The 27504-nt window shown below is 42.7% G+C and overlaps 1 protein-coding gene across 1 annotated transcript; it reads right to left on the bottom strand.

Annotated features, from left to right (window-relative positions):
- Positions 1–689: 689 nt before the first annotated feature.
- On the bottom strand, positions 690–26980 carry LOC307268074 (uncharacterized protein; the record flags this gene model as incomplete). The annotated part of the gene is made up of 10 exons (XM_080050592.1): positions 690–1129; positions 1306–1386; positions 1648–1764; positions 2378–2488; positions 3616–3663; positions 5645–5940; positions 17011–17122; positions 21898–21955; positions 22410–22476; positions 26893–26980. 10 exons carry the CDS (start codon positions 26978–26980, stop codon positions 1058–1060), a joined length of 1050 nt encoding a protein of 349 aa, XP_079906718.1. The 3' UTR covers positions 690–1057.
- Between the last annotated feature and the right edge of the window lie 524 nt (positions 26981–27504).

Below are 27504 nucleotides of genomic sequence, written 5' to 3' on the forward strand. Positions count from 1 at the left end.
ATGAATTAACAATGACACAAGACATTTAAATAGACCAAATTTGACTCCTGAAACAGATGGTCTGGACTACATTTAGATTCTGTCTCTCTCTCTCTCCCACACACACACACACACACACACACACACACACACACACACACACACACACACACACACACACACACACACACACACACACACACATACACACACACACACACACACACACACACACACACACACACACACACACACACACACACACACACACACACACACACACACACACACACACACACACACACACACACACACACACACACACACACACACACACACACACAGGCTATTTGCCCTGGGCTGCTGTAATGTGAGTGGATTAGGGCCTTTCAAGGAAAAGAGTTTCCTGCTGTTTTATCCTGCTGACATATTTTCCGGCCACGCACTATACCTGTAGCACTTGCCATCTGTAATTGGGGATTTAGTGGTGTTTCAACCCCATGATATTTCCTTTGATGAATCAGGCGCGGGCACTTTGGCGGACCCTTGTGTGTTATTCTGGGAAGGAGAGAGGGGAAAGACTGAGCTGCTACGAAAACTCTTTCACGCTTTCTTAATGGAGCCCAGAGTGTAAAACTATTATCCAATTTATAGAGAAGGCTCCAGTGGAGCATTACGTGCCTAATGTTGAAAGACATTCACACCATATGTCTCCACTAAAAACTTTTATTGAAATCTGTTAAAAACACAAGAAATATTTCTGCAAAAATATACCCCTAATCTTCGTAAGGAATCTGTGATTAAATAGGTTACAACACAATGGCAAACTAGAAATATTAATAAGGGATCTTTTGTGAAGTTATTTTAAGACATGCAGGAATATATTAGAAACTTAGAACAGTATATAAAATAGTATCCGTAAGTGCAGGCTAGCTGGTGAAAGCACGCTAGCATACAGTTGAGACAGCAATGGTGGACACGCACATCAAACTCAAAGAAACACATTTCTTATTCCATATGTCACACCAATCTCCAGTTATTCTTTTTTTTACATGTTTTCTTTGGTAAGAAAGTCATTTTATTTTGCTGCATTCATCTTCTGTGTGCTTCTTTTGGGTCTGCTGTTCTGTCCGTCATTTCCTGGATCTCCCTAGAGAGCACAGAACACATCACGTAAATATATTATTCAAATGTAGTCAGTGTGTGTGTGTGTGTGTGTGTGTGTGTGTGTGCGTGTGTGTGTGTGTGTGTGTGTGTGTGTGTGTGTGTGTGTGTGTGCGCACCCATGTGTGTGTGGGAGAGAATAAACAGTATATAATGACTCACAAGGACAGAGAAAGCCCCAGAACGGCCTGATGACCCCCTCTTGGAAGGCTCCATCTTCACCTGTCTCCTCGCTCTGGTCACCTAAAAGTTAAATTCAACACAGAGGAGAGTTTTGCTTTTTAAAAACTGACATTTTCTGCAAGGACATGAACTTATTACAGCATTACTGCAAAAAGAAATCCATAACAACGGACATAGCATAGAGGTGGTGAGCAGACCCAACAGATCCAATCAAACAAACTAAGTTGGCCTTATTATAACTCTGCCTAATATCTGTCACATCCGGCCTCTTTGACCCAGCTGTTTTCCTCAGTTCCTCTAGGTGTTGCCATGGAGACTCACCTGTAGGAGGTTGACTTTCTTGTCGTTGCTAAGGAGGGAGTAGGAGCCGACGCGGGATTTACGCTTGTTCTTTTTCTTGTTCGCAGCCTGAGCCAAGTGTCGCCTGGACCTGTCAGCCTACAAGAGTTCACAGACACACGGATGAGTTTGTGCATTGATACACGCCGTACACACACAGACACACAGATGCACAGATGCACAGACACACACACACACACACACACACACGCACGCACGCACGCACGCACGCACGCACGCACGCACTCACTCACTCACTCACTCACTCACTCACTCACTCACTCACTCACTCACTCACTCACTCACTCACTCACTCACTCACTCACTCACTCACTCACTCACTCACTCACTCACTCACTCACTCACTCACTCACTCACTCACACTTTCAGGCTACTGAATTGAATTAGGTGAATCCCATGCAGCCCCCCTGTTTTGACCATTACATTCTCATCCCCCTCTTAGTGTAGTGTTACTCTAACATGGAAGCTCTTATATGGTACTTTTGTAACAATTTGGTGAACAAATAGTGTGGTTTCAGTGGATTATTTCCTTGTTTCAGATGATGCAGCATGACTAAACTTCTCTGGACCTTTGGCAACCACGGCTGTAAACCACCACTGCTGAAAAAAACCATTCCCAGCTTTTCCCCTCCGCACTTGGCTTATAGGGCTCAGTGTGACTCCAGTGTGAGTAACGGGAGCGGTCTATTACCTGGATGAGAGTGTTAGGGAAGCCTCTGGCAGAGAAGGCACCGGGCAGGCTGGAGTGGCTCAGGTGGGTGGGCCCCCTCCGCTCCAAATGTCTCTTACGTCTGAGCGAAACCTATACAAGGGTGAAGACAGTCACACAACCACAGAGGGATAACAACCTCTCCTGCTGCATCAAGTCATGGGTGAGCTGGATGCTGAGTGAAGCACACTGTTTTTGGTTTCCTCTCTTTCTCTCTGTTTGTTTCTCCCTGTGCCCTCTCTCTCTCCCTCTCCCTCTCTCTCTCTCTCTCTCTCTCTCTCTCCCTCTCTCTCTCTCTCCCTTTCCTGTTCTGTTCTGTAGTCTAGTGTTGTCTGCACATTCACTATCCTCTTGTGTTTATTGTTATTATTGGCAGTCAAACTCCATATTAAAGGGAAGGAAACTGCAAAATTGTTATTGCCAATGGCTCGGGCCCATTTCCTGCATTTGGCATTGATCGGCACATGAACGAGGCACTGCTATCGATTGGCCTCGTCACTTTGAGAAACAACAGGTTTCAGCATGCCAATTAGGGGGGACTTTGTGGTAGATTTTTAACCATGCCCGCTCTTCACCAAGCTCTATAAATGCGGGAAATAAAAAAGTCAACAATTTTCCAGTAGTGGATAATAACTTCCTCCTCCTTCTTTTTCTTTTTCCATTCTGCTGAAAACAGAGACGGCTACATTAGCTTCAAGATATTTGCCCTCGCAATCATTGGAGATGCCATTTTGAGAGCTCACATTGATTGCTGTTGGCCTACCTTTTTATGATTTTCTTTGTGGATTGAGCTTTGTGAACTATTCCGTACAGCTTGGAGTTGAATGGTAATTGCAGTACGTGTATGTTATTGCAGGGATGCACACATTGCTACTGTGCGAAGGGGACTCCAGTCACTTGTGCTAGTCTGTTTTTCAATTATATCAGATCATTATTTGTATCAGTAATATAGTTAACTGGTTCCTTTCGCATGGACTAACATAACTGTGTGTTGTGTTATACATGAAAGAATGAACTCCAGCAACCTATCACAACCATCCTCCCCTTCCCACACCAAATTCATTTAACTCGGTTGCTAATCTTCCTACTGGCATGATGACGTCTTTTCCTCTTATCTGCGTTCCTGTGACCATGAACTAGGCTGCCTTAGAACTAAACCTGCTCCCACAGAGCATTATTAACCCCTTGAGTATGACAGTAGAGTAAGTGTTGGAACATACCAGTCCTTCAGCTAAGGGGAGCGCCCTCTGCTGCTTCTGTTCATCATACTGGGGAGAGGAAGAGGAGAGAGGCTCAACACTGGTGCAGTACAAAAGTTAATTTATATTTAATACAAATACTTAGAAAGTCACACACTGCAGCAAATGCTAGACATTGTTTCCACACATACTGTACAGCTAGCTACTGTAAAAAGCTGGACCATTTCACTGGTCCGTCACGCTGGTTAGGGTTTGATTTTACTATGTGTTCCACACAGTTGAATGGGGAACACATAGTAAATGTTTTTCTATGGGAAAATAGCCCAGTGACCCAGTCAAACCAACCCAACCTGTCCTTTCTAACAAAATATCACAATGAATGGCTTTGCTTGACTAAACAAATAATTCTTCCAGTCAGCCAAGTCACAACACATTGCAGCATTTCTTGGTGGGAGCTGCAATCCTTGTGCATTTTTACATGTTATGTAGGCCCATGTGTGCATGTGTGTCTGTTTTTTATTGTGTGTTTGAGTGCGTGTGTGATATTAACTAAAAATATTCTGCCTCCATCATAAGCTGCCTCTATCCATCTGGCTTTCCGCATGTCGTGCTCGTTGTGTGTGTGTGTGTGTGTGTTGACGAGTCTCATAAATGACTCATTTAATGTATTCCAATCCATTATAAACATAAGTGACCTCGCTGGGGGAAGAAAAAAAAGGCAAAAACACAAGTAAACTAAGCCAAATGTTGCCTCTGCAAAAGATGCTGCATCGGGTATTAGTTACAGTTCCCACCGCATTTGAGGCTTCAAATTGCTCACGCTGTAATTAAAATACAAATAAGGGCTGCAGAAAAAAAAGCCCTTATGCGGCACAAACGCCCTCAGAATTCCCACTTAAGAACTCTTTCATGTGAGGGTGAAAGAAATCCTCCCTTCTTCTCCTCCTGCAGCTGTCGAAAATCCGTTGTCCAGATGAGGGTGATTACTTTGGACAGAACACGAGGACTGACCCACATGAGAGAAAAAAAAATGTGCTAACCACAAGTTTAAAGTATAACAGCCGGTTGCCACATGAAAAAGCCAAAAAGGGAGCAGAAAGGTTTTGTTCCACGGAGGGGTGTATTTTTGGTGGGGTGGCATTACGGCTGGGAAAACCATTACAATGAGACTTTGTTTCTCTTAGACTTAAAAAAGATGAAGGAAAAAAAAAACAGATATGTCCCCACAGGTCAGGGTTAGACCGTGCACTTTTCCGGCCATCCTCGAGACACACTTGACCACTATTATCGTCACAGCAGTCTCTTTTCCGAAAGGAGTCAGAGTGAAGTAACATTCCTGCAGGGTTACTGGCTTCCTCTGACCTGAGGTACTACTGAGTAAACACTCACCACACTCTGTCTGAACAAAAAAAAAACTCAGACCATATCACTTCAGTAGGCTAGCCTTCTTCATTTCAACCCAAACTAAATGTACAACCTGTTAAAACAATTATCATTCTTTTCATGATTGATACTGTTTGACAAGGTCAATGCCAAATGATCTCCCTTATTATAAACATGTGCCAACCACAGTCAGGGATTGTTAGACAAAAGAGTTAAGAGACCAATTCATGAAACTCTTAATCGACTCAGATGTGGCTTGTACAAAAGCGGCAGTAAAAGACAGAAAATGACTATTTTGGCAGTTCACAATTCACATTATGTAAATTCAGTCATTTTCCAAAACATTAAACAGGCTACTGCTTTATAATTAAACCCAAACTGACTTCCCACTGCCAGCTTACATTACATAAAATGTTTAATAGCTGCCTTCCTGTCGACAAAGCTGATAAATCAGATTCTTTTCACTTACATTTCACAGAGAAGTCCATTATCATGTCGCTTGGTCCGGCAAACAACATTTAAATCTACTCACACAGGTTGCACTTACACTGTGTAGTGTCATCACCACTGCCCTGACAATGACTGATACATAATGAACACTTTGGTGACCGCTGCTCTCACCCCTAACTATCACCTCCATTGTAAGGTGTTGGCCTATATCTCTTACCTGTCCGTCTGCGGTCCGTTTGCTTACACACAGCTCTCCCTGTGTTGCTGCCGAGCAGTCGAGGGCGTGTGACAGCAGGCTGGCCTGCAGGCAGAGTACGCACATCCAGACAGTAAACCCCATGATCCAGGCAGCAGGAACTAGAGAGTGCTCCCAGCCCCTGTCAGCTCCCTGCTTTATACTCTCGGCTCTGCTAATGGGGACCAGATGCAGGGGAATGGGAGGCCATGCCAGCTTCACGCAGACAAACAGCCCACCGCAAGCCTGCGCTCTAAGCCAGCCAGTGGCCTGCGGTCCTGCAGAAACATGTCAGACATCTTGAGGGGCCTCCCCCTTTAAATCCCCCCCCCCCCTTACCTAAAGAGGAGTATGAAGGACATTTTCCACTTATGCCTGCACTAGAGCTTCCACCAAAGTGTGTGTGTCTGCTGTTGTGTGTGAGTGTGTACTGTAGTGTGCGTGAGTGTGTGCTTTAGTGAGTGTGTTTTAAATAATAGAGACCACAGAAGGAGTAGGGAGAGAGACAGAGAGAGATAGAGAGAGAAGTGAAACTGGTGTTATCAAACCTCTGTTCATAACAAATGAAGGATTGGTGGTTAGGTTTCTAGTAATGCCAGATTAGGTGGTGAATTTGTCTCCAGGCTCAGCATCGATGAATCTCCATCCTTGTGCTTTCAACGATGACTGCGGAACTGTTTATACGGTTCCGCACTGTTCCAAACACCTCAGTAAGCCTTTTGGAATTACAGTAATTACTCCTCAGCAGACTTCCCAGTGGAATATACAGCTGCTGTCAGCACTGCCGATCCATCTTTCAGCTAGCAGACTTCTGTTGACTGAACAAGAAATCCCAAACGGTCAGATGTGAATACAAATCACCATAATTCTATTGGGGGTTATGGACACTGCACATGATCATTTGGGAAAGAGAAAAAACTGGGAAAAACATAGAGAGAAACCTCATTAATCTTCTCTTCAAATTGTACTGTATGTTTAACAAGATCTGGAGAGCATTAAAAGCCTCTGCAGGAGCTTATACGGGCCTTTAAAACACAGCACACCATAAAGAATGCATCTCCTGATGCGGCAAGTTGTAGATGAATAGGCACCCTGTCTCAAGGTGTATTACAGGATGGAAAGAGTGAGTGGGAGCGCAGAGAGAGAGAGAAAAAAACAGTCTTCAAGCCTGCAGGCTCTGGGTTGCTGAGGAATAGTCTCCGCACTGGGACTAGAAAACTGCTGCAGAGTTTCATTTGCGGCCCCATAACAAGACAAGCCCACATACCACTTGTGCTATCCTTTATCATATCGGCCTAAAGGTGTTGCTTCTTCTAGCTCAACAAACTTGAAAACTATTGCGAAAGCGTCTGTGCCGTCGTCTCTGATAGTTTCCCAGTGAGTCACGGTTTGAGTCGGTAGAATGAAAGATGGTTATTCATCTTCATGGCTCCCCCTTTTTTTAAATCGTTTTTTCCCCCCCTGAGATACAGTATGTTCAACGCTGTGTAGGAACTGTTGTTGCACACTTCTCCCTGGAGGTTCTTTAAGACCACTGGCTAGACAGCTACAGGCTATCGAGGGTGTGTGAAGTCAGGAGACAAAAGAAAGGCAAGAGTGTAAAATGACCTCAAAACAGCAAACATTGCTTTACTTGGCAGCCGACATATCCAAAGTGGATATTCTACGGGTGGACAGACATGGACATGGTGGGCGTTTATACCGGACAGGCCAAGCAAGTCATTCCAGGGTCATTTCCCAGCCGAGCATGTGCCTTGGTGTAACAAAACATCAGGTGACTTCTCGCAAGAGGTGTGGAAATGGTGTTACCAGGGTTACGAGTGTACAACGTGGTCATGCAAAGAGACAGCAATCACAGCGATGGAGAGTTATTTCATACGCCCAAATCCCTGTTATTCACTCCACACTTTCAAGTTTGAAGTAACTTCCTCTCAGGGAGTTGACTGTGTTAGATATTAGCTATGCAGAGCCATTCTCAGTGTCGGCCCTCTCCATACCTCCCTATGGGAAGTGTCATTCATCAGCGGCTTTGCTTTGAGCTGCTGTCAATGTGTCTGAGGATCATGCTCTAGCAGATTCTGACCTTGTTTATATATAAAAAACACATTTTCTCCACTGCGTACTGTCTGCTCTGAGATGAGAACACAGGTCATTTGCAGCACATACAGTAAGTGCTTGTAGAAATGTGTTTGTGTCGCAAACAAAGCGGTGTGGCGGGAAGACGGACCAGGGAAAACAGAAAATGTGACTTATAGGAAACAACATCTGGATCAGGAGCCATGACTCAGAAAGTGATGGATGTTTCGGATTATGGAATTCAAACATCGGCTCTCTCCCTGCACCGTTTTGTTCAAGTTCTGGTACACCCAAATTACAGAGAAACAAATTCTTAACTCTTATGGTACCTATTCGTGCAGACAGTTTTGGTTTTCAATGTGCCCAGAATTTTAATAAATCCGTCTTTGAAAATAATTCCCCTTCACCAATGATATAGAGGTGAATTAAGTTTGGTTTGTGGTGTGCTGAAAGCTTTGCTAAAACATATTCAGACATTTCAAAAGTATGTTGTCTTCCCTGTAACATCGACAACCCTTTCTGTGAACCGTTTTTCCATTCCTTTGGCAGAAAGAAGTCCATATGAAAATTATTAACACAATGGGACTAGGGGTAAGTTAAAATATGTCTTTTGTTGAAATATGAAATCTGATCTATTCAAAAGGAATAGTTTGATATCCTTGGAAAAACACCAAGTCACCTTTTTGCAGCTTAGCATAAAGGCTAGAAACATTGGTACATTTAGCATCGCTCTGCCAAAACCTAAAAGAATGTACTACAGCACCTACAAAACAAGCAAGAATTTAAATGGCGTTTTTGTAACCTTTGGACAGTCACGCTTGCTGTTTCACATTAGTTTCTCTCCTGCAAATCAGTCTGGATTTTCTACAATCTCTGTGGGGAGGAGCCTTACCCCATCCGTTAGTGGAGGGCAGCCCCTGATTGGTTCATGTAGTAATCACTCTAGCTTCAAGTCAGACAGGGCCCTCCCTACTTTCTGTCAGTTAGTCGAAGGCAGAACCCTGATTTGCTCTTGTTGTCTCTTGAGATATAGCCATCTCACAAGGCTAGGTTTGAGGACTACATGAACCAATCGAAATTTGGTAATTTTTTGAGAAGACTCCTCCCCACGTAGATTGGCCAAACTGACCTGCGGGATAGAAACAAAGCACTGAAGATCAGGTTGGTCTCATCAGGCTAGTTTCCACCTGCCTTCAGTCCATATACTGAGCTAAGTTATTTGGTGGTTACCTGCTTCTCCTCATCTGGTCATCTTACCCTCAGACAGAAAGCAAATAAGAGTTTTGAGCACCAATGTGACTGTGTTCAGCTCATCCTCTGTCTGAACTCCAGTTGTCTTTGTTAATTCTCTCTGTTCTTTCTCCTTTTTCTGTCTCATTATGTAAATGTTTCACTTAAGTTGAAAGCTTCTCTACTCACACAGATTCATCGTTGCATCAATTTACGCTGCCCCGGGGGAATTTGCTTCTAAACGTGTCTTTCCTTTGACTTTGTATACAGCTGTGCTGCATCTAAAATTTGCATTGTGTTCCTTTTAAACACAGTAAGAAAAAACTATCTAAGAAAATCACTCTTCATCTGGAGAAAGCCGTGTTCTCACATACATATAAAAGGATCGTGTTAAGCAATTTGCTTTATGAAGCAGTCTTGCTGTAAATGAAACACTTTATCCTTTATAGCCCTGCATAGCCTATTGGTATGTGCATCGAATCACTTCAGCAAACAATAGCCAATGTGAGTGGATTTGCTTCAAATGGAGGACATATAACATGCTTCCAGATTAAATGAACCAGACACAACAGTATATTAACCTCTTGTGCATCGAGGTGAAATTTGTCTCATCCAGGCCTCCATTTGGAAAACAAGCTCATGCTCCAAAAAGCACCTTCCAATGTGATGAATGGAACTTGAATGTGTATAAGGCATGACCAGTGTGGGTTTAATGTGGTGTTACAACCTCTAGCTGAGAAATAAGGGGGGTGAAACGCAGGTCTCCTCTCTCCTGTCTGTGCAACTGGACAGGCTTATAGGTCTGATTGCAAATCAATAGTCTACTCTAGAGCACATTGACCTCTTGTTTTTTCTCTGCCGCTGCTTTGGTAACAGCGTTGTGAAAGGTGTTAGGGAGAGAAATACGCAGCGAGGCTTTCAATCCACTCATGTGGAGACAGTAGAGGAAGCCAAGGACGAGGCTGAGGGAAAACAGTGTACAGCTGGGCCACAATTTGTCTGTTTGTCATTGAACAAAGAGCAAATATTGTCTGACTACTTCTTATTGTATGTTTCACTTTACCATTATGTGTCCTTGGCTGTTTGAGCATTAGTATGCTCAAACGGAGGAGATCTCATTTCACTCAACGTGCTTATTAGATATATATCATCAGTTACTGACTGTATTTGTCTTCATCCCTACGCTATTTGACTAAATAAAAAGGCACTCTGCAATCACGGCACTCATTTTCCCAAACGAGGCAGATGAAATACAGCTTTATTGCAAATGCAGTCCTTTGAATCTCATCAATTTAGACATCAAAGCTCCCAGAGAAAAACATTCATTCTGTAGATAATCAATTCAATCGTACGTCACATGTCACTTGGGGCTCTCTGGAGACGTGACGTGACTCAAACGATTCAACACATACCCGCAGGAACTCCTATCTTATACAAACACAAGAAAATAGGCTATGTGCATGTTGAAACATTAATTCATATAACGGAAAAAGTCACACTTGCTTTCATACACTACGATTGTCTGGGTTTCTTTGTTGAGAGACATGTAGTCTCGGCATGAAACGATATGCGGTTCACACTCTTTAATAGTAGCTATTTTCATAATTCACCTTCAGTTTGGTTGATTCCCAGTGTGTTTCTCCTATTTCATGTGAACAAAAATGGCTGCCAAATTCTCGTATCCTCTGTAGACCAGAAAACAATACGAAAGTTAAGAGGTTGTTGCGTTCTCTCGGGCGGTGGTTCCAAAGCATTTTTAAAAACCATGCCAGACCTTCAAAGGATTTTTAAAATTTTGAATGGCACCTGCACACATGACGCACATACACACACTACCTTTTCAGCTAAAAAACCAGACCATTCATGTGTTGTATGTAAGTACATTGATGTGAGTTATGCCAACATCAATATGAAGTGAAATGTCTGTTGCAAATCTCTCAGAGTAACATGAGGAGTTCAAAAGGTTTTCAGCCAAATAGCTTTCATTCTACAGTCTGACTTTTGGTCGGATCAATTTGGTCCATCTCACGCAGGGTTGAAGGTGTATCTGCATTTCTTTGAGCCCTTGCAGTATCAAATGTTTCCGTCTCTTGCTCTGACTTTTGCCTTTTGATGACCTCTATGCATCTGGAAAACTCCTGCCAGAGAGTGTCAGCAGGCAAACATCTGTCACGCCACTAATCATAGTTTGGTCATAATTGCATATTTAGTACTCTTTCATACAGTGGTTTTGAAGTTAATTGCTTATTTTTCTGTTTTGATATGTTCAAAATCCTGCCCATCACCAAGAGTAAGATCATTTATTGTGTACAAATCAGTGTCCTAGAGAAGAACTGAGGAATGAGGGGTGACTGTGGCTCAGGCAAACGCGGGTCGGCCAATGATCGAAGGGTTGGCGGTTTGATCCCCGCCCTGCCGCTTGTGTCATGGTTGTTGTGCCCTTGGGCAAGACACTTCACCCACCTTGCCTCGTGTGAATGTGGAAAAGTTAGCCTGCTATCGGTGTATGAGTGTGTGTGTGTGTGAATGGTAACGTGTGAATGGGAATTAGGTCTCCCTTGAAAAAGAGTCTCCAGTCTTAATGGGATTTACCTGTATAAACAAAGGTTAAAAAAAAAATAATAATAATAGTATTGTATCCTCATGGACAGTGCCATTCAGACTCGTCCAGTTATTATAATACGACCACAAAAACCAACCATTGTTCATTCAGTCAGAATACTGAACAGGATATCATGAGAGAGAGAGAGTCTGACGTGGTACGGGTCGTGCCCTCCAACTATCTCTCATTTTTTATCCCACTCTCTCTCCGTTCAGGTTACCATGGCAGCAAGCAGTTAGATTCAAACAATGCCACAGAGAGTTTGAAGCCTTTGACGACAGGAGGGAGCCGACCATATCGGTATCTGGGGGAGACGAGGTGTGTGGACGGGCTCATGTCTCTCCAGCTGCAGCCGAGCATGCGTTATTATTACACACTTCATAATCAGAGTATGTCTAACATGTTTGTCTATTTCAAGGGAATATGGATCCATAATGAACCATGTTGTTCTATAGATGTACTGAGATAGGAATCGCCTTTGTGGAATCAATTCTATAATCACATTAGTTACTTGTCCCTGGAGAGCCCACTGACAGGCTTGTTAAAGCTGGCTAGCTTTTTGTCCTATACACCATGTCAGATGTGTTGTGATAAAGTGAAGGCTTTGTCATTTTGGCTGCTATTCTTTGCTTAGGCTAAGAAAAGGTTATGTACATGTTACTATATGCTAGTTTATAGCATGTTGAATGATCGGTGCATATATAAAAAACAGTTATGTAACTGTATTTCTTACTTATGTCCTCAAATTGCATGTCATTTTGTAAAAATCTTCACATATCTGGCAACTAAGTCTGCTAATACATCTGCAATCCAACAACATAACACATCACTTTGAGAAACATTCACTTTTTTGGCACCTCTGGGCAAAGCAACATTATCATGTATTTTGTGCCTGGTTTTGGTCTGCTTGATGAGACCTGATGAGTAATAATCGATCTCCTTTTATTTCTGATTTGGTCTCCACCATCTCTTGAGTAAAATATATCGGCAGCTTTAAGCTAGGTAATGTTTGCTAGCTGGCCCCTTACTTTGTTTGTTTACCATCTAGGCAGGTAGCATACAGAGGGTCAAATACAGTTTCATTTGCAGAAATCAGCTGTTTGTTGCAACTCGAAAAATAAGGTTGATGAGTGCCTTGAGACCGAACCAAAACAGTAAAAAAGAAGGAAGCAAAAAAAAAAAAAAAAAAGAATGGTGCAGCTTTAACTTGTGTCATTTGTTGGAAGTAGTGGTGATATCTCTTTGGACTAGAAGATAAAGAAACAACAAGCTGGTGCAATTTCATTTACTCGTTTATATTTCTTCAGATATTGACAAGCGCTCATAGGTTGCTGGAATAAATATAGTCCAGGCTGAGGTGTGTGTGTGTTAACAAGCAAGACTGAAACTCAGACATATAAATATCCTACAGTCCTGCGTGGCTACTAGCAACAAAAACACCTCTGTCGTAAACAGCTGGGGCTCAACTTGGCTGCTGAGAGCTATTGGCAAGCGTACAGGGGAATTGGAATGGCTGGCAAATTTACTCTCAGTCATCCACATTTGTGAAAGAAAACACGGCAAAGGAGGGAGGTTAGAAAGCTTCTGTGCTGTGTGACTAATACAGTCTAGGAGGAAATTGACCAGTCAATATGTTGTGCTTTCTGAACACTGGAAGGGAACGCAATTAGTTCTGGGTCTACTGGAGGCTAAAGGGAGCGTCTTTGAGTGTCACAGGAACATCTGACCTCCTGTTGTCCCGATACTTTACTTTCCATGGCCTGCCATGTTCATTCACTAACAGTTTGTTCACTTGTTTGAGTTCGAATGCAAATCGGTCTTAATGAGCATCTGCTCTGAAGGTATTTTTGCAGCACCTGAGCAAACTGGCCCCATCCAGCACTAACAGCCACAGCTCAGCTTGTGCCTGTAGTGTGTCCTGGAGGTAAGGTTGTTTTCAATTACTCCTTCAGCTCCTTCTTTAACTCATTACTCAACCCATGGGACAATCATCTCTTGTTTATTAGCTATATTAACCGGGGAAATGGCTTCATGACTCTTCCGCCCGGGCAGAGCCCCATCACATGGAAAATGACTAAACTTGGAAACGGTTTCTCTTTTTGTTTCCTCTAAATTAAAATGAAGTGCCCCTTCCTCTCCATTAAACCACACTGTGAGTAACAGCACAATGCACAGAGTGACTCACTGTGTTTGTTTGGTATTTGTGAGGCTTTGTTTCCAACACTGGCATGCATGGCCACTTATGGGCAATTAGTCATGCTGAGTAGGCAGAGGCATCACCTCCACCTCCCACCACAGGACAATGTATGTTTAAATGGAATAAACTGATAGTCTGCAGACAGAATAAGCCGACGGGTATTTAGTTCATCTTGGTGTAGCAGAGGACTTAACACACATGTTATTGTGGGATTTAAAAACAGGATCTTTAATCCAAAATCAATCCCTCTGACCCAGAGGTCTGCAGTATCTCAAGCCCGTAATACTTTTACTTTCATAGCTATTACAACAAATTGTAGTTTGCTAATTGTTTACCATTGATTGTTTAATTATTATAGTGTATCCTTTATGGGCTGGTACACTTCTGCTTTATGGCCTCTTGCAGTTTACAAGGTAATCTTACATCATTCTACTCAAGAGGGGTCATACTTTCCCTTCTGTTAGAAATGATGCTTTCTATGTCTTAACACATGCATGTGAACTGGCTGAATTATATTATCCATATGGCTAATGAAAGTGACTAGATCTGCACCTTTTCTGACAATTTGCAAGTGTGCAATGCAGAGGCTATGTTTGATTGATCCTTGAAATGAAACCATGTTGTCAACATATTTATTCTGCAAACGAGGACTTTACAAGAGGTGTGATCCTAATTCATATGTCAGATGTGATTAGACACCTACAGCCAAAGAGGAAGTGGTCCGGCCTCAAAAAAGGGTCCCTCCCGGATAGATCAAAAGGCCCACAAAGGCAGGGTATTGCCACCGTAACCAGGTGGAGACAGAGGCCGGATTTTGAATGTAGGTCAATGTAGATCATGGATCACTGGAGAGTGACTCAATGTTGAGTGCAGCAGCAGGTGCAAACGCCCCTCCTGTTTGGTAAGCGCATCTGACGCATCTGCTGCCTCCCTGAAAGCTTCGACGTCACCACATTTTTATATGACAGCAATATGATTGACGATGATATGATACGAAATGATACAATGAGTCACGCTGTTATGGTTGATCCATTGTTGTTCTTAAGGGTGTGGTGGGATAACAGAAAGGTACTGTAACATTTAATTAAAAACCTTCTATCATCCTGACACAGCTAGCATACTGATGTTAAATGCACATTTGTTATGTAATTTAAGTGCAATTAGGACAGCTGTAAAAAACCTATTCTTGAGATTTGTGAGAAACATGTACAGAAATGATTTTCTAATTCTTTCTAATGAATAGTTTTTTAAAGCTTTTTCCAACATATCACAAAAGATGAAATCCATACGAGAGATGCAGCTGGCCATGCCAAAATCTTTGACTTTGTTAAGAAATTTTGGAAAATCATAGTTGAGGTGCACGTTGACATGTTGAGGGGTTTGTATGATGCCCCAAATTTTGGATAGCAACCCCAAAATGTGTAATTTGTAAAGAACAACTCTTGATTGATTACCCTCTTAAACACATTATTTTTAGTGCTTGCTTTGTATTCAAAAGCATAATCCAAAATTTAGGAGTATTTCACGTTTTTGGGTTAATATAACAAAATCATGGTTAGCGTCCTTCAGCACATTCAATAATGGCATTAATTCATCAATCAACTGGTGTGTCAGGTTTCATTTTGAAGGCCCACTAGTGGGAGGGCAGGGGTTGGCTCAAGTGGTTGGTGTGTTTTCCTGCCAGCATAAAGTTACAGTAGCTGTACAAATCGTTGCTCATATAGTGTGCCGAGAAGCTCTCAGAGTAAAAAGGGACCTCAAATGCCAGCATTCAGGCCTGTTGAACTATAATCTTTCGCCAAACACACAATGTCACAGCTGACAACACACACAGGATCACTGTAACACCAGCATGTGACACGGATAGAAGGCCCAGAATGCTTTGCTTTGTCCTTAGTCACTGTTATTCACTTTAAATATTCCCCTTTAGCAATCACACAACCCTCCCACCCCCCCCCCCCCCCCCCCCGCCCCTGCCCGAGGGAGGCTTTTGGAAATTATAATGCTCACAAACTCTGTCACACATTGCATGTTAAGGCATGCCGCTCTGACCTGCTGATTGCATTTTCACGTAGGAAAAACCTTGGCCAATACGCCACAATATAAAGAGATGATTCCTTTGTTCACCTCAAGGCTGCAGATGTAAACATAGGCTCATAGGTCAAGTGCGTGTAAAGCATAAACACCTGTTTTACGGCAGCATTAAGCCGTTAAAGAGCTTAACTCAAACATATATATTTAGTTGCCTTAAGGGTAAAGAAATGTGCTTGTGACCAGAGGATCTGAGACGTAAAACCCATAGAATAACCCCTCGCTATACACGGGAGCTACTCCGTGACCAGGCCCAGTAATCCTTCTATACCAGGGGTTTTCAAAGTGTGAGAGAGTGAGCCCCCCCTCAGAGAACAAATTTCAGCGGATGATTATTATTTTACAAATTTAAACATATTTTTGAAACATTCTAAACATTTTTGTGCGTTTTTAAACACATTTTTTAATACATTTTAACATCTTAATCCAGTGTTTTAATCCTGCTTCCTTTAAGCATGGATAGTAGTGACTGAGTGTGCAGCGGAGTGAGAAAGATTGGCAGACAGACTTGCCCAAATTATTGACTAGTTAAATGTCATTCACACACCCAGTGTTTTTTCGCTAGTTCCTCCAATGTCTTGCTGGAGGAAAATAGTAGCCAGCGGAGAACCAGAAACTCCTAGGGGGTCCGGGGGTATGCCCCCCTTTTTAAAGTGAAATGCATGAATCTGATGCACTTTGAGAGGAAAATTAAGAGGCTAAATATGAGGAATTTTGTGTGAACAAATAATATGGAGACACTGGGTCTGATGAATTAGAAGCTATTGAAGAAAGACACATGGATTTTCCATAAAGATATTAATTTAAAATAAAATAAATTATGCAGGGTCCTCTGGGTTGGGCTTGGTGCTCTTTTTCTTTAACGAGACCTATTTCTCTGTAATATAATGAATGCATTTAAATGCAGTGAGAGGAACGAAGCAGAAGAACTCTTGTCCAGCTATGCCGTGCTCTTAATATAAAAAACACATACTAAAAAAAAATAAAAAATAAGAAAATAACATATTCATCCGCGCCCCCCCTGCCATAACCCCGCGCCCCCCACAGTTTGAAAACCACTGTTCTATACCGTAAGGACAAACGTTTTGGGTCACCAATACAGAAGGCTTTCTACTAGATTTTGGAATGTGTCAATGGGACTTTTTTCCCAACCGTCCAGAATAGCATTCATTAGGTCAGACACTGATGTTAGACGTAAGGGCCTGGCTCGCAATCTCTGTTCTAGTTCATCCCAAAGGTGTTGGATGGGGTTGAGGTCAGGGCTCTGTGCGGGCAAATCAAGTTATTTCACACCAAACACATCCAACCATGGCCTTTTAGGACCTTGCTTTGTGCACTGGGGTACAGTCATTCTGGAACAGAAAAGGGCCTTTCCAAAATGGTCCCCACAAAGTTGGAAGCATAGAATTGTCCAAAATGTCTTGGTGAAGCTGAAGCATTAAAATGTGCCTTCACTGAAACTAAGGGACCAATAGGCCAACCCAATAGCATTATCCCTCCACCACCAAACTTTACAGATAAAGAAGCCTGATGATCTGGTCACACCACAGATCATATTTTAGATGTGCCAGAGTCCAGTGGGGGCTTGCTTTACACAACTTCATCCAACACTTGCATTGTGCTTGGTGATGTTATTTTTGCATGAATTTGCTAAACCATGGAATTATCATTATGCCGTGAAGCTCCCGGTGCAGAGTTTTGGTGCTGCTATTAATACCAGAGGTGGTTTAGAACTGTGCAGTTATTGAGTCAGCAGAGCGTTGCCACTTTTATGCACTATGCGCCTCAGCACTCGGCAGCCCCGCTCGGTAACTTTACAAGTTGCTGTGGTTCCGAAATGCTTGCACTTTGCAATAATACCATTTACAGTTGATCGTGGAATATCCAGGAGGGAAGACATTTCACAAACAGTGGTTTGCATGGTTAGCTGCTTGATTGTATACACACAAAGGGACTGCATGAAACACCTGAATTCAATGATGAAGTGGCCTAATAGTTTTGTCCGTATAGTTTATCTTGTCATGATGGTACCTGCTCTGTCCTCCTCTCCTCTTAGTTTCACCTGATCAAAATTATTTTTTGTCTTTCCTCTGCCTTGCTTCTATAGTGTCACACCAGCAGCAACCCATGTAGTTACAGTATATATTTCAACAAGTTTCGTCACCTCTGCTTTAGCTAAATTCTACAGACAAAGCAATTGGTGGAAAACTGCCATTCAACAGGCAGACGATTTATTTAAATCTCCCAGCAATGAGAAAAGAGCAATGAACCATAATAAGCGCACTCATTTTAAAGTGCACCACTGAACATCCACTGTGCAGTCATATTTTGCTCCAGTTCAAAGATTTGAATAATCCCCGCCCGTGACCTTCTCACAATAATTGCCAAGAACCTTATATTTCTACAATGGGCTTATTCTAGCCGTGACAGAAGGGTACATCTTTCATAATTATAACATTTTGGCCCAGTGTGTCTGAGCCTCTTTTTGAGAGAGAGAGAGAGAGAGAGAGAGAGAGAGAGAGAGAGAGAGAGAGAGAGAGAGAGAGAGAGAGAGAGAGAGAGAGAGAGAGAGAGAGAGAGAGAGAGAGAGAGAGAGAGAGAGAGAGAGAGAGAGAGAGAGAGAGAGAGAGAGAGAGAGAGAGAGAGAGAGAGAGAGAGAGAGGGAAAACTTGATTGAAAAGTGATGCAGCTGATCTTTTTGCCAGTCTAATTTGAAACAGCCTGTGTGTGAATGTACCTCTGTGAACTGCATTTTCATCTGGGATTAAATATTTGCAGTACGGTTGGTGTTTGTATTAACTGTGTACTTGAGACTGTGATATGAACCAAATACCTGAGATTGCAGAGGGACTTGCCTCAGCAGCAGCAGTAGCAGCTTTGTGACTGATTCTCTACATGTAGATCAAGGGTGTGACCCACAGACCCACAGGTTTCCAGAACAGAAGTCCATAATTACTCAACACGGAGGTATTTTCTGCAAAAAAAAGAAAATAAGGGCTAATAGGTAGAATATATGACTTTGAAAAATTCTCCTGGCATTAAGACGCAGCCTTAATCAGACTTGGGATAAAGTCAGCCCAGCTTGATTTATGAGCTCTAAAAATGAGCCTGTTATTGCAATTTATGGATGAGCTCTTTATCTTGCTAAAGATTTACCACAGCCCAGAAAGTGCTCTTGCTATGCACCACTGTCAGCATGTTTCTCCCATAGGGCTGAGCACTAATAAAGAAAACAAACACTGGGAAGGTTTTTTTTAAATTCTTTTTCTCCTCAACACTGATGCTCTGCCAGACCACAACTCAGGAAGACAGTGAGTATTGGTCCTGTGAAACACAATCATGCCGTTAGATAGATAGATATTCACATTGTGGAATGTATTCTCGCTGTATGGAATTTAGATTTTCTTATTGGCCAGAAGTGAAAAATGTAACAGAGATTACAGATGATTAAAGCTATAGCGTGTAATTTATGTTGCCCCCATGAGGAATTCTGATTATTGGGGGGAGGGGGAGGGCAGGTTTACAGAGTTGTGTGGAGTTGATAGGCTTAATAAACTTTCTGTCAATACATTTGGCGATGGCTTGATATAAACGTCATTCATATGAAAAAGTTACACACTATTGCTTTAAAATAGTGAGGTGATGCAATGGTTTAAGAGGGTTAGGGTTAGACGGAGACTTGTGACATTTCAGAGATCGATGCTGGATTAACTGGGATTGTTTCATCCCTCTGTGAGACCACTGTGACTGGTTTTGTGAATGGAGCAGCCAGCCTGTTCCTCCTCCAACTCCTGCAGGAACAGCACTGCCAAATTGGAGCTCATGCATGATGCCCTGGTGCCAGCACAAAGTAATAATAATCTTTGATTTCAAAGCCGCAGTTTCCCCTCGATGGCTCCATCATCCCGACACCGCTATGTGTCACCATGAATCAATAGAGGAAGAATCGAGGGCTGGGTGCCAATCCCTCACCTCTCGCTAGTCTCCCTCCTCCTCCACCTCCTCCTCCTTCCATGTAATACAAACCTCGTGATCGCCCATTCAGCGGTACCTACGTCTGCTGCTTTGGGGCTGGTTCTCGGGTTGGGGAGGGGGGAGCGATAAGCCTACTAGCCGAGGGGCAGCCAAAGCTTTGCCAAAAGTATCCGGGGGACGGACAGGTGTCGCGGAAGTTTACACTCGCAAAAGGCGCATCCCTCCGCGTCTGTATTATTGTCGTCATCTGGGATAAACGTGAAAGGGACTGTAACTGGCGGTCATCCGGTGGCACCCGCTGATCCTGTGTAAGTGATTCTCCACACCAACTCACTGCGAATGTATTTGAATGATTGTCAGCCAGCTGTGGTGAGCAAGAATCAAAGCAACACGCGCGTCAGGTGTTTTATTTTATTTTATACGTTGTGTTATTAAGATGCTCGGTGCACGCTTGCATAGACTACCTATATATGAAATAAATGCACGTTTTCTGCTAGATGTCTTTGATCACCTCCTCACTGCCGTTTGCTGCAAGCTGCCCGGCTCACTGTGGCTAAAGCTTGCATTTGAGACCACCAGCAGTCAGCTGAGGTGGCAAGAAAGAATAGGTTGTGTTGTTGTTTTTCTTAAATGAGTAAAGTGCGGCATTTCTGCAGTATATCTGATGTAGGATCAATGTAATCAGGTGAATTTGCCACACAGCTTGACACAGTCTAGACTAGAATGTTGGAAAGCAAAAAAAAAAAAAACAGATAGAGGGAATGCAGTATAGGCTATGTGGTTACTCTATTTTTTTTTGCATTGAGATGTTGCATAGGGACGTTTTGGCTTGATTATCAGCAGCCATTATTAGAAAGAAAGTTATGATTTGTCTCAGAGCCAGCAGTGTTGCACAAAAATAAAAATAAATCTTAAACCCAATGGAATGCAAGCTGAAAATCCCTCTGACTGAGTGGCTATATATGCAGGTAGGTTTATGTCTGTTGTTCTGCTGTTTATTTTGCGGTATTGACTGAGTGGTCACCTGTTGACAATAACACCACGTCATCTTGGGGAGGCTTTTAAGGGAGACACCAGAAATAGCCCTGTATATACATCCCCATTAAAGCCTCCTGGATGAATCAGTCTGCTGTTGTGAGCTTGAGCGATTCATTCAAGAGAAAAAAAAATATAGATCACTCTCAGCCAAGAATAACAACAACCCATTCTTAAGAGTTTGTGCCACCGTGGTTATTATACACATTTTAGTCACGTGTGTAGTGTATTTTGTTATGACACATTCTAAGATTACTGTAGTGTATTATGTTACTATACATTTTATATTAAGGTCTACTGCTACAGAGGAGACAAAGACAGTTAGCCTCATCTGGCAGGGGGCAAAGTCAGGGATGTCAGCTGCTTGAGTGAGGAAACCCTCAAGGCTGACCTGTAGATCATTCAAATTTCACACAAAGGTGACGGTCTTGTGAGTTAATCAAAGACAGTCTGGCTAAGAGTTAACAGTAGTTTATTGACCCTGGCCATCATCATCATCATCATCATCAGCAGCATTGTCTTAAAAGTTGCTGAATCAGACTTCTTGGCCAACGTGACATATCGACTCTAGGTGATGACTAAACTCAGGATGTCCTCTGGGGGCCAGAGGTTGCCCTCTGACCATTAGGGTGGAGCTGGTTAGGGTTAAAAGCAGCCACAATTCTGGAAAAATCGGGTCTTTTAGGATACAGGAACTTTTCATAGCTTTTGGTTTTATGCATGTACCTCTATTAGTTTTTTGGCTACAAACACTTTAACTTTTTATTGGCTTTGTTTTGACTGCAGGATGAGTTTGGTTGTAAATAAAAGAATTGTTCCTGAAGACCTCCTCATCTGCCTCAAACTGCGTCTTCTTTCATCAACCCACTACCAACGCCGTTTTTCTGAGTAAAGGCCGGAAAATATACTGCACGTGCACACAGTGAGAAGATTTAATTATCATCTTTTATTTTCATTCTAACACTTCAGGTCAAAATGTGTGTGTGTGTGTGTGTGTGTGTCTTCACAGATCAGCTGCAGTGCTCTCACCTTGCCAGCCTCACTCTCTATTTTCTTGCTCTGCATAGAGTGGTAATTGGCCAGCTGGCTGGTGTGACACAACAGGTGGATGTGTCAACCAGTGACAAATGATCAAGGGGCTTTTCTATAGACTGAGCCCCCTCCAGTGAGGATTTGAATGTTCCTCACTGTCAAATGTGTTGGTACAGTACAGGAAGGTGTGTGTTTTCACCCAATATAGCATGCTTCAAGATTTATTTAAGGTGGGAATATTTTTTTATTTACTCCATTGGCTTCAAAGTGGTTGGAAAGTGGAATGGACATGTGGAATGATGCGATTGCTTTATAAAGGGTAACATCAGCCCTTATTCATACATGCAAATTCTCTGAAACATTTCCAATAAATGTCCAAGCTCAATTGCAGATGCTGGTGGCGTTTTTTTGCAGCCACTTCCAAACTGCTCCTCTCTTCCTTGGTTGATGGGTGTTGTTGGGGATGGGGGATCTTTGCTATCATCGTAAGGCAGACAGTGGGCGTCTACCTCATGACATTGAACAAGACCATTGCCCTTTCTATACGGACCCTGTGCTCTCTTCTAACACTCTCCGCTGCACATAAAGAGCAATGTTATCAGTCGAGCTCAGAGGATGTCTCGTTTTTCGATAAATGAGGCTGTGGCCCATTGTCTTAGAGTGAGTCCTTAATAGCAAAGATGCATCGTTTGTGTTTTGTGCAGTTATAGATCCCAGAAGTTTGGATCTGTTAATATCTTTCCAACTTTACCGAGTGTATAATAAAAAAAAGAAACTTTCCTCCTCATTTTATTTCCCACCCCTGGCCCTAATATACTCGTCTATACTGTTATTCTATACACTGCGCTTCTTACTTTAAGCAAATTATTATATGGTGGATTATGGATGAGCTGTGGTGGAGAATAGACATTTTAAGGCTGACATGAAGTATGAGAATGTAACTTAAAGCTGAACTGCAGTCCTCCATACTTGTTGCCTCTCTTTGTTCCCCCCTCTAGCTGTCACTTTGACAGATACTGGCCATTTCCTTTGTTGCAAAAAAACAAAAAAACTCCAACACCTATTCCCCCTGTTCCGTTGGGTGTAGGAAGACAAATGACCAAAGAGACAAAGAGACACACACACACACACACACACACACACACACACACACACACACACACACACACACACACACACACACACACACACACACACACACACACACACACACACACACACACACACACAATAATTACACAAATACAGATTACAAATGACTCTGTCTGCATAGTCCGCTCACTCTGATCAACTTCAGTCCAAGTTGTCGTTTATGCAAAGCCGTTCTCAATCTCCTTCCCTCTGGCTGTCACGAAACTCCCATCCAATGGAGAGAGTGTCTAAAACAAGCAGTCCATTTAGCGCTCGGCTGCACCTGCCCTTTATAGCTCTTCAACAAGGCCCATGTCCTCAGCTCGCCCATCTTCTTCTGCTGCTGGCTCTCTCTCTCTCTCTCTCTCTCTCTCTCTCTCTCTCTCTCTCTCTCTCTGGAGGGTGACAGACGGCCGCAGGAGCAGCAGTGCCTTGTGGGATGTGTGTGAGAAGGGTGTTCGGTCGCTGCCTTTGGGGTGATTTAGTATCAGTGGTGCGCACATATCTTTTCATTAAAGATGTAATTTGATTGATGCACATGATGAGAATAGTGGTTCCTGGTTATTTTCCTGAGAGATAAATCAGCATGACCTAATTTCCCCTCCGACGCCATTCTCTCTCTCTCTCTCTCTCACTCTCTCTCGCTCTCTCACTCACTCTCTTTCTCTCTTTATCGCTCTGTCCCTCGGTACTGAGACATTCTCAATGTGCTGTTGCTCTTGTAAGCTAGCATGGCACACTTCACTCCAGTGTCAGTCATTAGATCACCAAAAGTTAAACTTTTTTTTTAAACATTTTGTATGAATTGTTTGGTGGTTTTCAACTGCCATTAACAGTAAATGTCAACCCAAACATACAAAAAAATTAGCTGCAAAAGAGCATTTTCAAAAGACCTATAGTTCCAATCATCTGGCTGATTGGTACCCCACAGTGGCAGGCTCGATATTTACAAAGATAATCAAAATCATTTGAATCCCCATAATTCCTCATTAGAATCATCTGTCAACCTTCCTGTCTGGCGCTGTATTGTACATGCTGAGAGGCTGAGAAGTGCACACATGGAGGTAAATTGTGCTGATCAAATGTAATTGTCCAGTCTGTTAGTTTGTCTGGTCTAAACAAGGCTTCTGCTGCTGCTGCTGCAACTGAGGTACATGCTGTGTGAGAGTAATGTTTTCTGCGGTCTGACAGAAACTGGAATGAAAATGACAGCTGAAACCTCAGAGGGGTAAAGCTGTGCCGCTCGCATCTCAATGGTGGAGTCAGCAAACCTGGAGAATGTTTGTTGTCAAAATCACTTTTTGTCAAAATCCGTAAATATGTCCTCACGATCTATTACCTGTACACATAGCACGGGCATGTTGCTAGCTACGATGGTCCCCCTTTGTTTTACTTTTGTTTACATGACAGTTTACGGAGCCTCAGGCTGTGTATTGACACTGGGGTTTATTGTCAGCAAACACACAGTACAGACAGGTAGCGGATCATGAGGAGAAATTCACTGAATTTGACTTATTCCACCTTTAACCGAGATGGCGCTCAGTTTAGCCCACGATCCTCTATTCCCTGAGCGAGTTGAGGTGAAAGCTCTGAATCCCAAGACCAATCAGTGTCTGTTAAAGGAGGCTTTATCTTTTCTTTCTTGTGTACGGGCTGATAGCTCATCTGTGCTATTGTTGAGGGTGTGTTAGTATTGATGCAAGCCAGGGTGGTGACAGTGCTTCCGGAAAAGACGACCACGTTTGAGACAGTGTGTGTGTGTGTGTGTGTGTGTGTGTGTGTGTGTGCGTTTGTGTACGCTGCGTGCGTCTTGCTGGAAATTGTCACAAGTGAAAATGGATTGGCCGTGTGTACAGTGGCTGCATCCAAGTACGTGCGTCACTAAAGCTTCAGAGGCTGACACTCTCACAGACATAAGAGATACGCATAATGCTCCATCCCTGTCCTTGACACCACTCACTATAAAAAGGAGACCTGAATAATTGCCTTCCCTTGTGGCTATACAATAATGGCTTTACAGTAATGGTGCATTAATCTCTTCTATACATTAGGAGAGTGACCCAGGCCCAAAGACAAACATGGTAGACAAGCCAGTTGCGGTTGGTGTTGTGATGTCTAACAGAGTGGCTCGGTTGATTTTCCAGCTGCCAGTTTTTAGTTTCTGAATAAACTGATAAAGGGCTGAGAGAAGCGGTGAATGTGTGTTTTACCCACAATATATGATTCTCTGCAGTGCAGTGCTGTGAGGAAGCATTCAACCACTCTTCATGTCTCTGGATATAAATCTCACTCTAATGTAAATTGACATACAGCTGTGACTTGCAGTTTTAGAACAATGGACCATTCCCTGGCATTTGAAACTAATATTTTAAGAAATCCTCAAAGGAATAGTTGAACATTGTGGTTATGATACGCATATTTGTTTTGTTTGCAGAGAGGTAGACGAGATGATTGATACCACACTCTTACAGTATGTGTCTGGGAAATGTCCAGTATAAGGCAACAGTCCAGTGGGCTTAGCATTTAGAGAGGAACAGGACTGAGTGAAACGGCTAGCTGGACACTGCTGGTCTGATCAGTAAAACCACATCTTTTTGTTTGTAGACTTTTTGTATGGATCAGACAAACAAGATGCCTGTTTCCAGTCTTTATGCCAAGTTTACTAGCTGATGGTCATAGCCCCAAATTGACTATAGATGTGAGAGTGGTATTAACAGTGAAGCTAACGTGATAATTCACACCGGAGACTTGTAGCTTATCTCTCACACAGAGAAATATGAATATGTCCTAACTATTTGTATAATTTTGTCCATTGGATGACTTCTGAACGCATTCACCTTAAATGAATACGATAACATTGGAGGTGGGTTAGTTCTATAATTAGGCAGGTGAAATGTGAACCAGGATCCTTTTTACCTGCAATATTACAATGGGGAGATTGAAACAAGGCTTTATGGGCGTCTTTATGACACTTAAGAGCACTTAAGGTTGTGCCAAAAACAGGACATCCATTAGCTGTGATATAGGGATGTAGGCTACATATGAACTGTGATTCTGTCAGACTGGATAGCCTTTTTTCCAGAGGCGTGGGTTAGGTCTTGTACCATAACGTCTGAATGTGGAGGGTTTCTGAATGGCATTGTGACGCCTGTGTTTACACTGTGTCAAGATGTTTGAGAGAGATTTTACAGCTTCTTACCCTTCTGAGAATGTGACAAAAGCTCTTTGTCACACGGTGTGTGTGTGTGTGTGTGTGTGTGTGTGTTTGTGTGTGTGCCTGTGCTGTGCGCAAATGTGCCCTTGGGGATGATATTTTCCTGCGTATACAAATGACTCATAAAAGCCCCTGATGGCGATATCTGTAAGGATGAAATAAAATGACACGTTGAAAAACAATATGCCTCCGCCTTCCCCGAAGCTTTTCATCAACACGACAACCACTCTTCAATTTGTGACAAATGAACAACAGTTTATTGTATTGTGTATATGCTTCACTACGCACTGCTTGATAATAGTAAAATGTGCCTTCGTTTTGAGTACACAGGCCTGAATCTCAACCTAAACAAACAAAGCGTACATCGTTAAAGTATATGTTTTCCTGGACAAACATCAGCTGGATCACAAACTCAATTTAGTTTTTTTGAAATGGCAGTTCAACCACAGTGTCTCTGGAGAAGGGCCCTGAGCTGAACTGGAGGAATGAGTGATATGCTGAGGGAGATGAGAGACGCTCTGTCGATGGAGCTATTGGCCCAATAATAGAACAGACATAATTGTCTGGCCCTCTGACTCATCAATGCTCTCTCCACTGGCAGTGTGCTCTCCCATCTTGTTTAGACACTGCCGTTAATGGACCTTCACCTTCTGTCCATCTCTCCATCTGTCTCTCTGCACTGCTCTTCCCCCTGTCATCCCCGGGCCGGGCCCTGCATTTAGAGCTCTCCATCATCCTTTCTTTGCTTCTTTGCTTGTGTCTATCCACCCTGCAAATAACAGATGTCCCACTTGTTTTGGAGTTAGTTTATCCACAAACTTAGTTTCTAAACAAAATAATATATCAACCAATTTTTCTTTAAAACATGATTTACTGTGAGATGGAAAAAGGAAAAGGCTCTAATTATTGTATGATTTGCAACTGGGTTGCAGCCAAGGATAATTGTGTGTGTATACTGTATACACCCACAATTCCCTGTCCACTAGGCTATTTATTTGAGTTACTGTAATTAGATATTGTGTTCATCAATGATACCCTAATTATGTCATTTCTAATAATCAGGTTTTTGTTATACAAAACCTTGTGGCTCTTGTAATTCCCATCGGTGCTGTGTCTTCACTTCCTTCCTTCCAGTGACGGAGAATTTTTCCCAGAGAAACTGACGAAATGCACGTGCAATAAGGGGAGAGGCGCAGCTTGAGAACACTCGCACAAAAATGCCACACACACACTGCGACTCCAGCCCGGTGCTTCTGCTG

Source organism: Ammodytes marinus (genome assembly GCF_949987685.1).
Source record: "Ammodytes marinus genome assembly, chromosome: 21".
Lineage (NCBI taxonomy): Eukaryota > Metazoa > Chordata > Actinopteri > Uranoscopiformes > Ammodytidae > Ammodytes > Ammodytes marinus.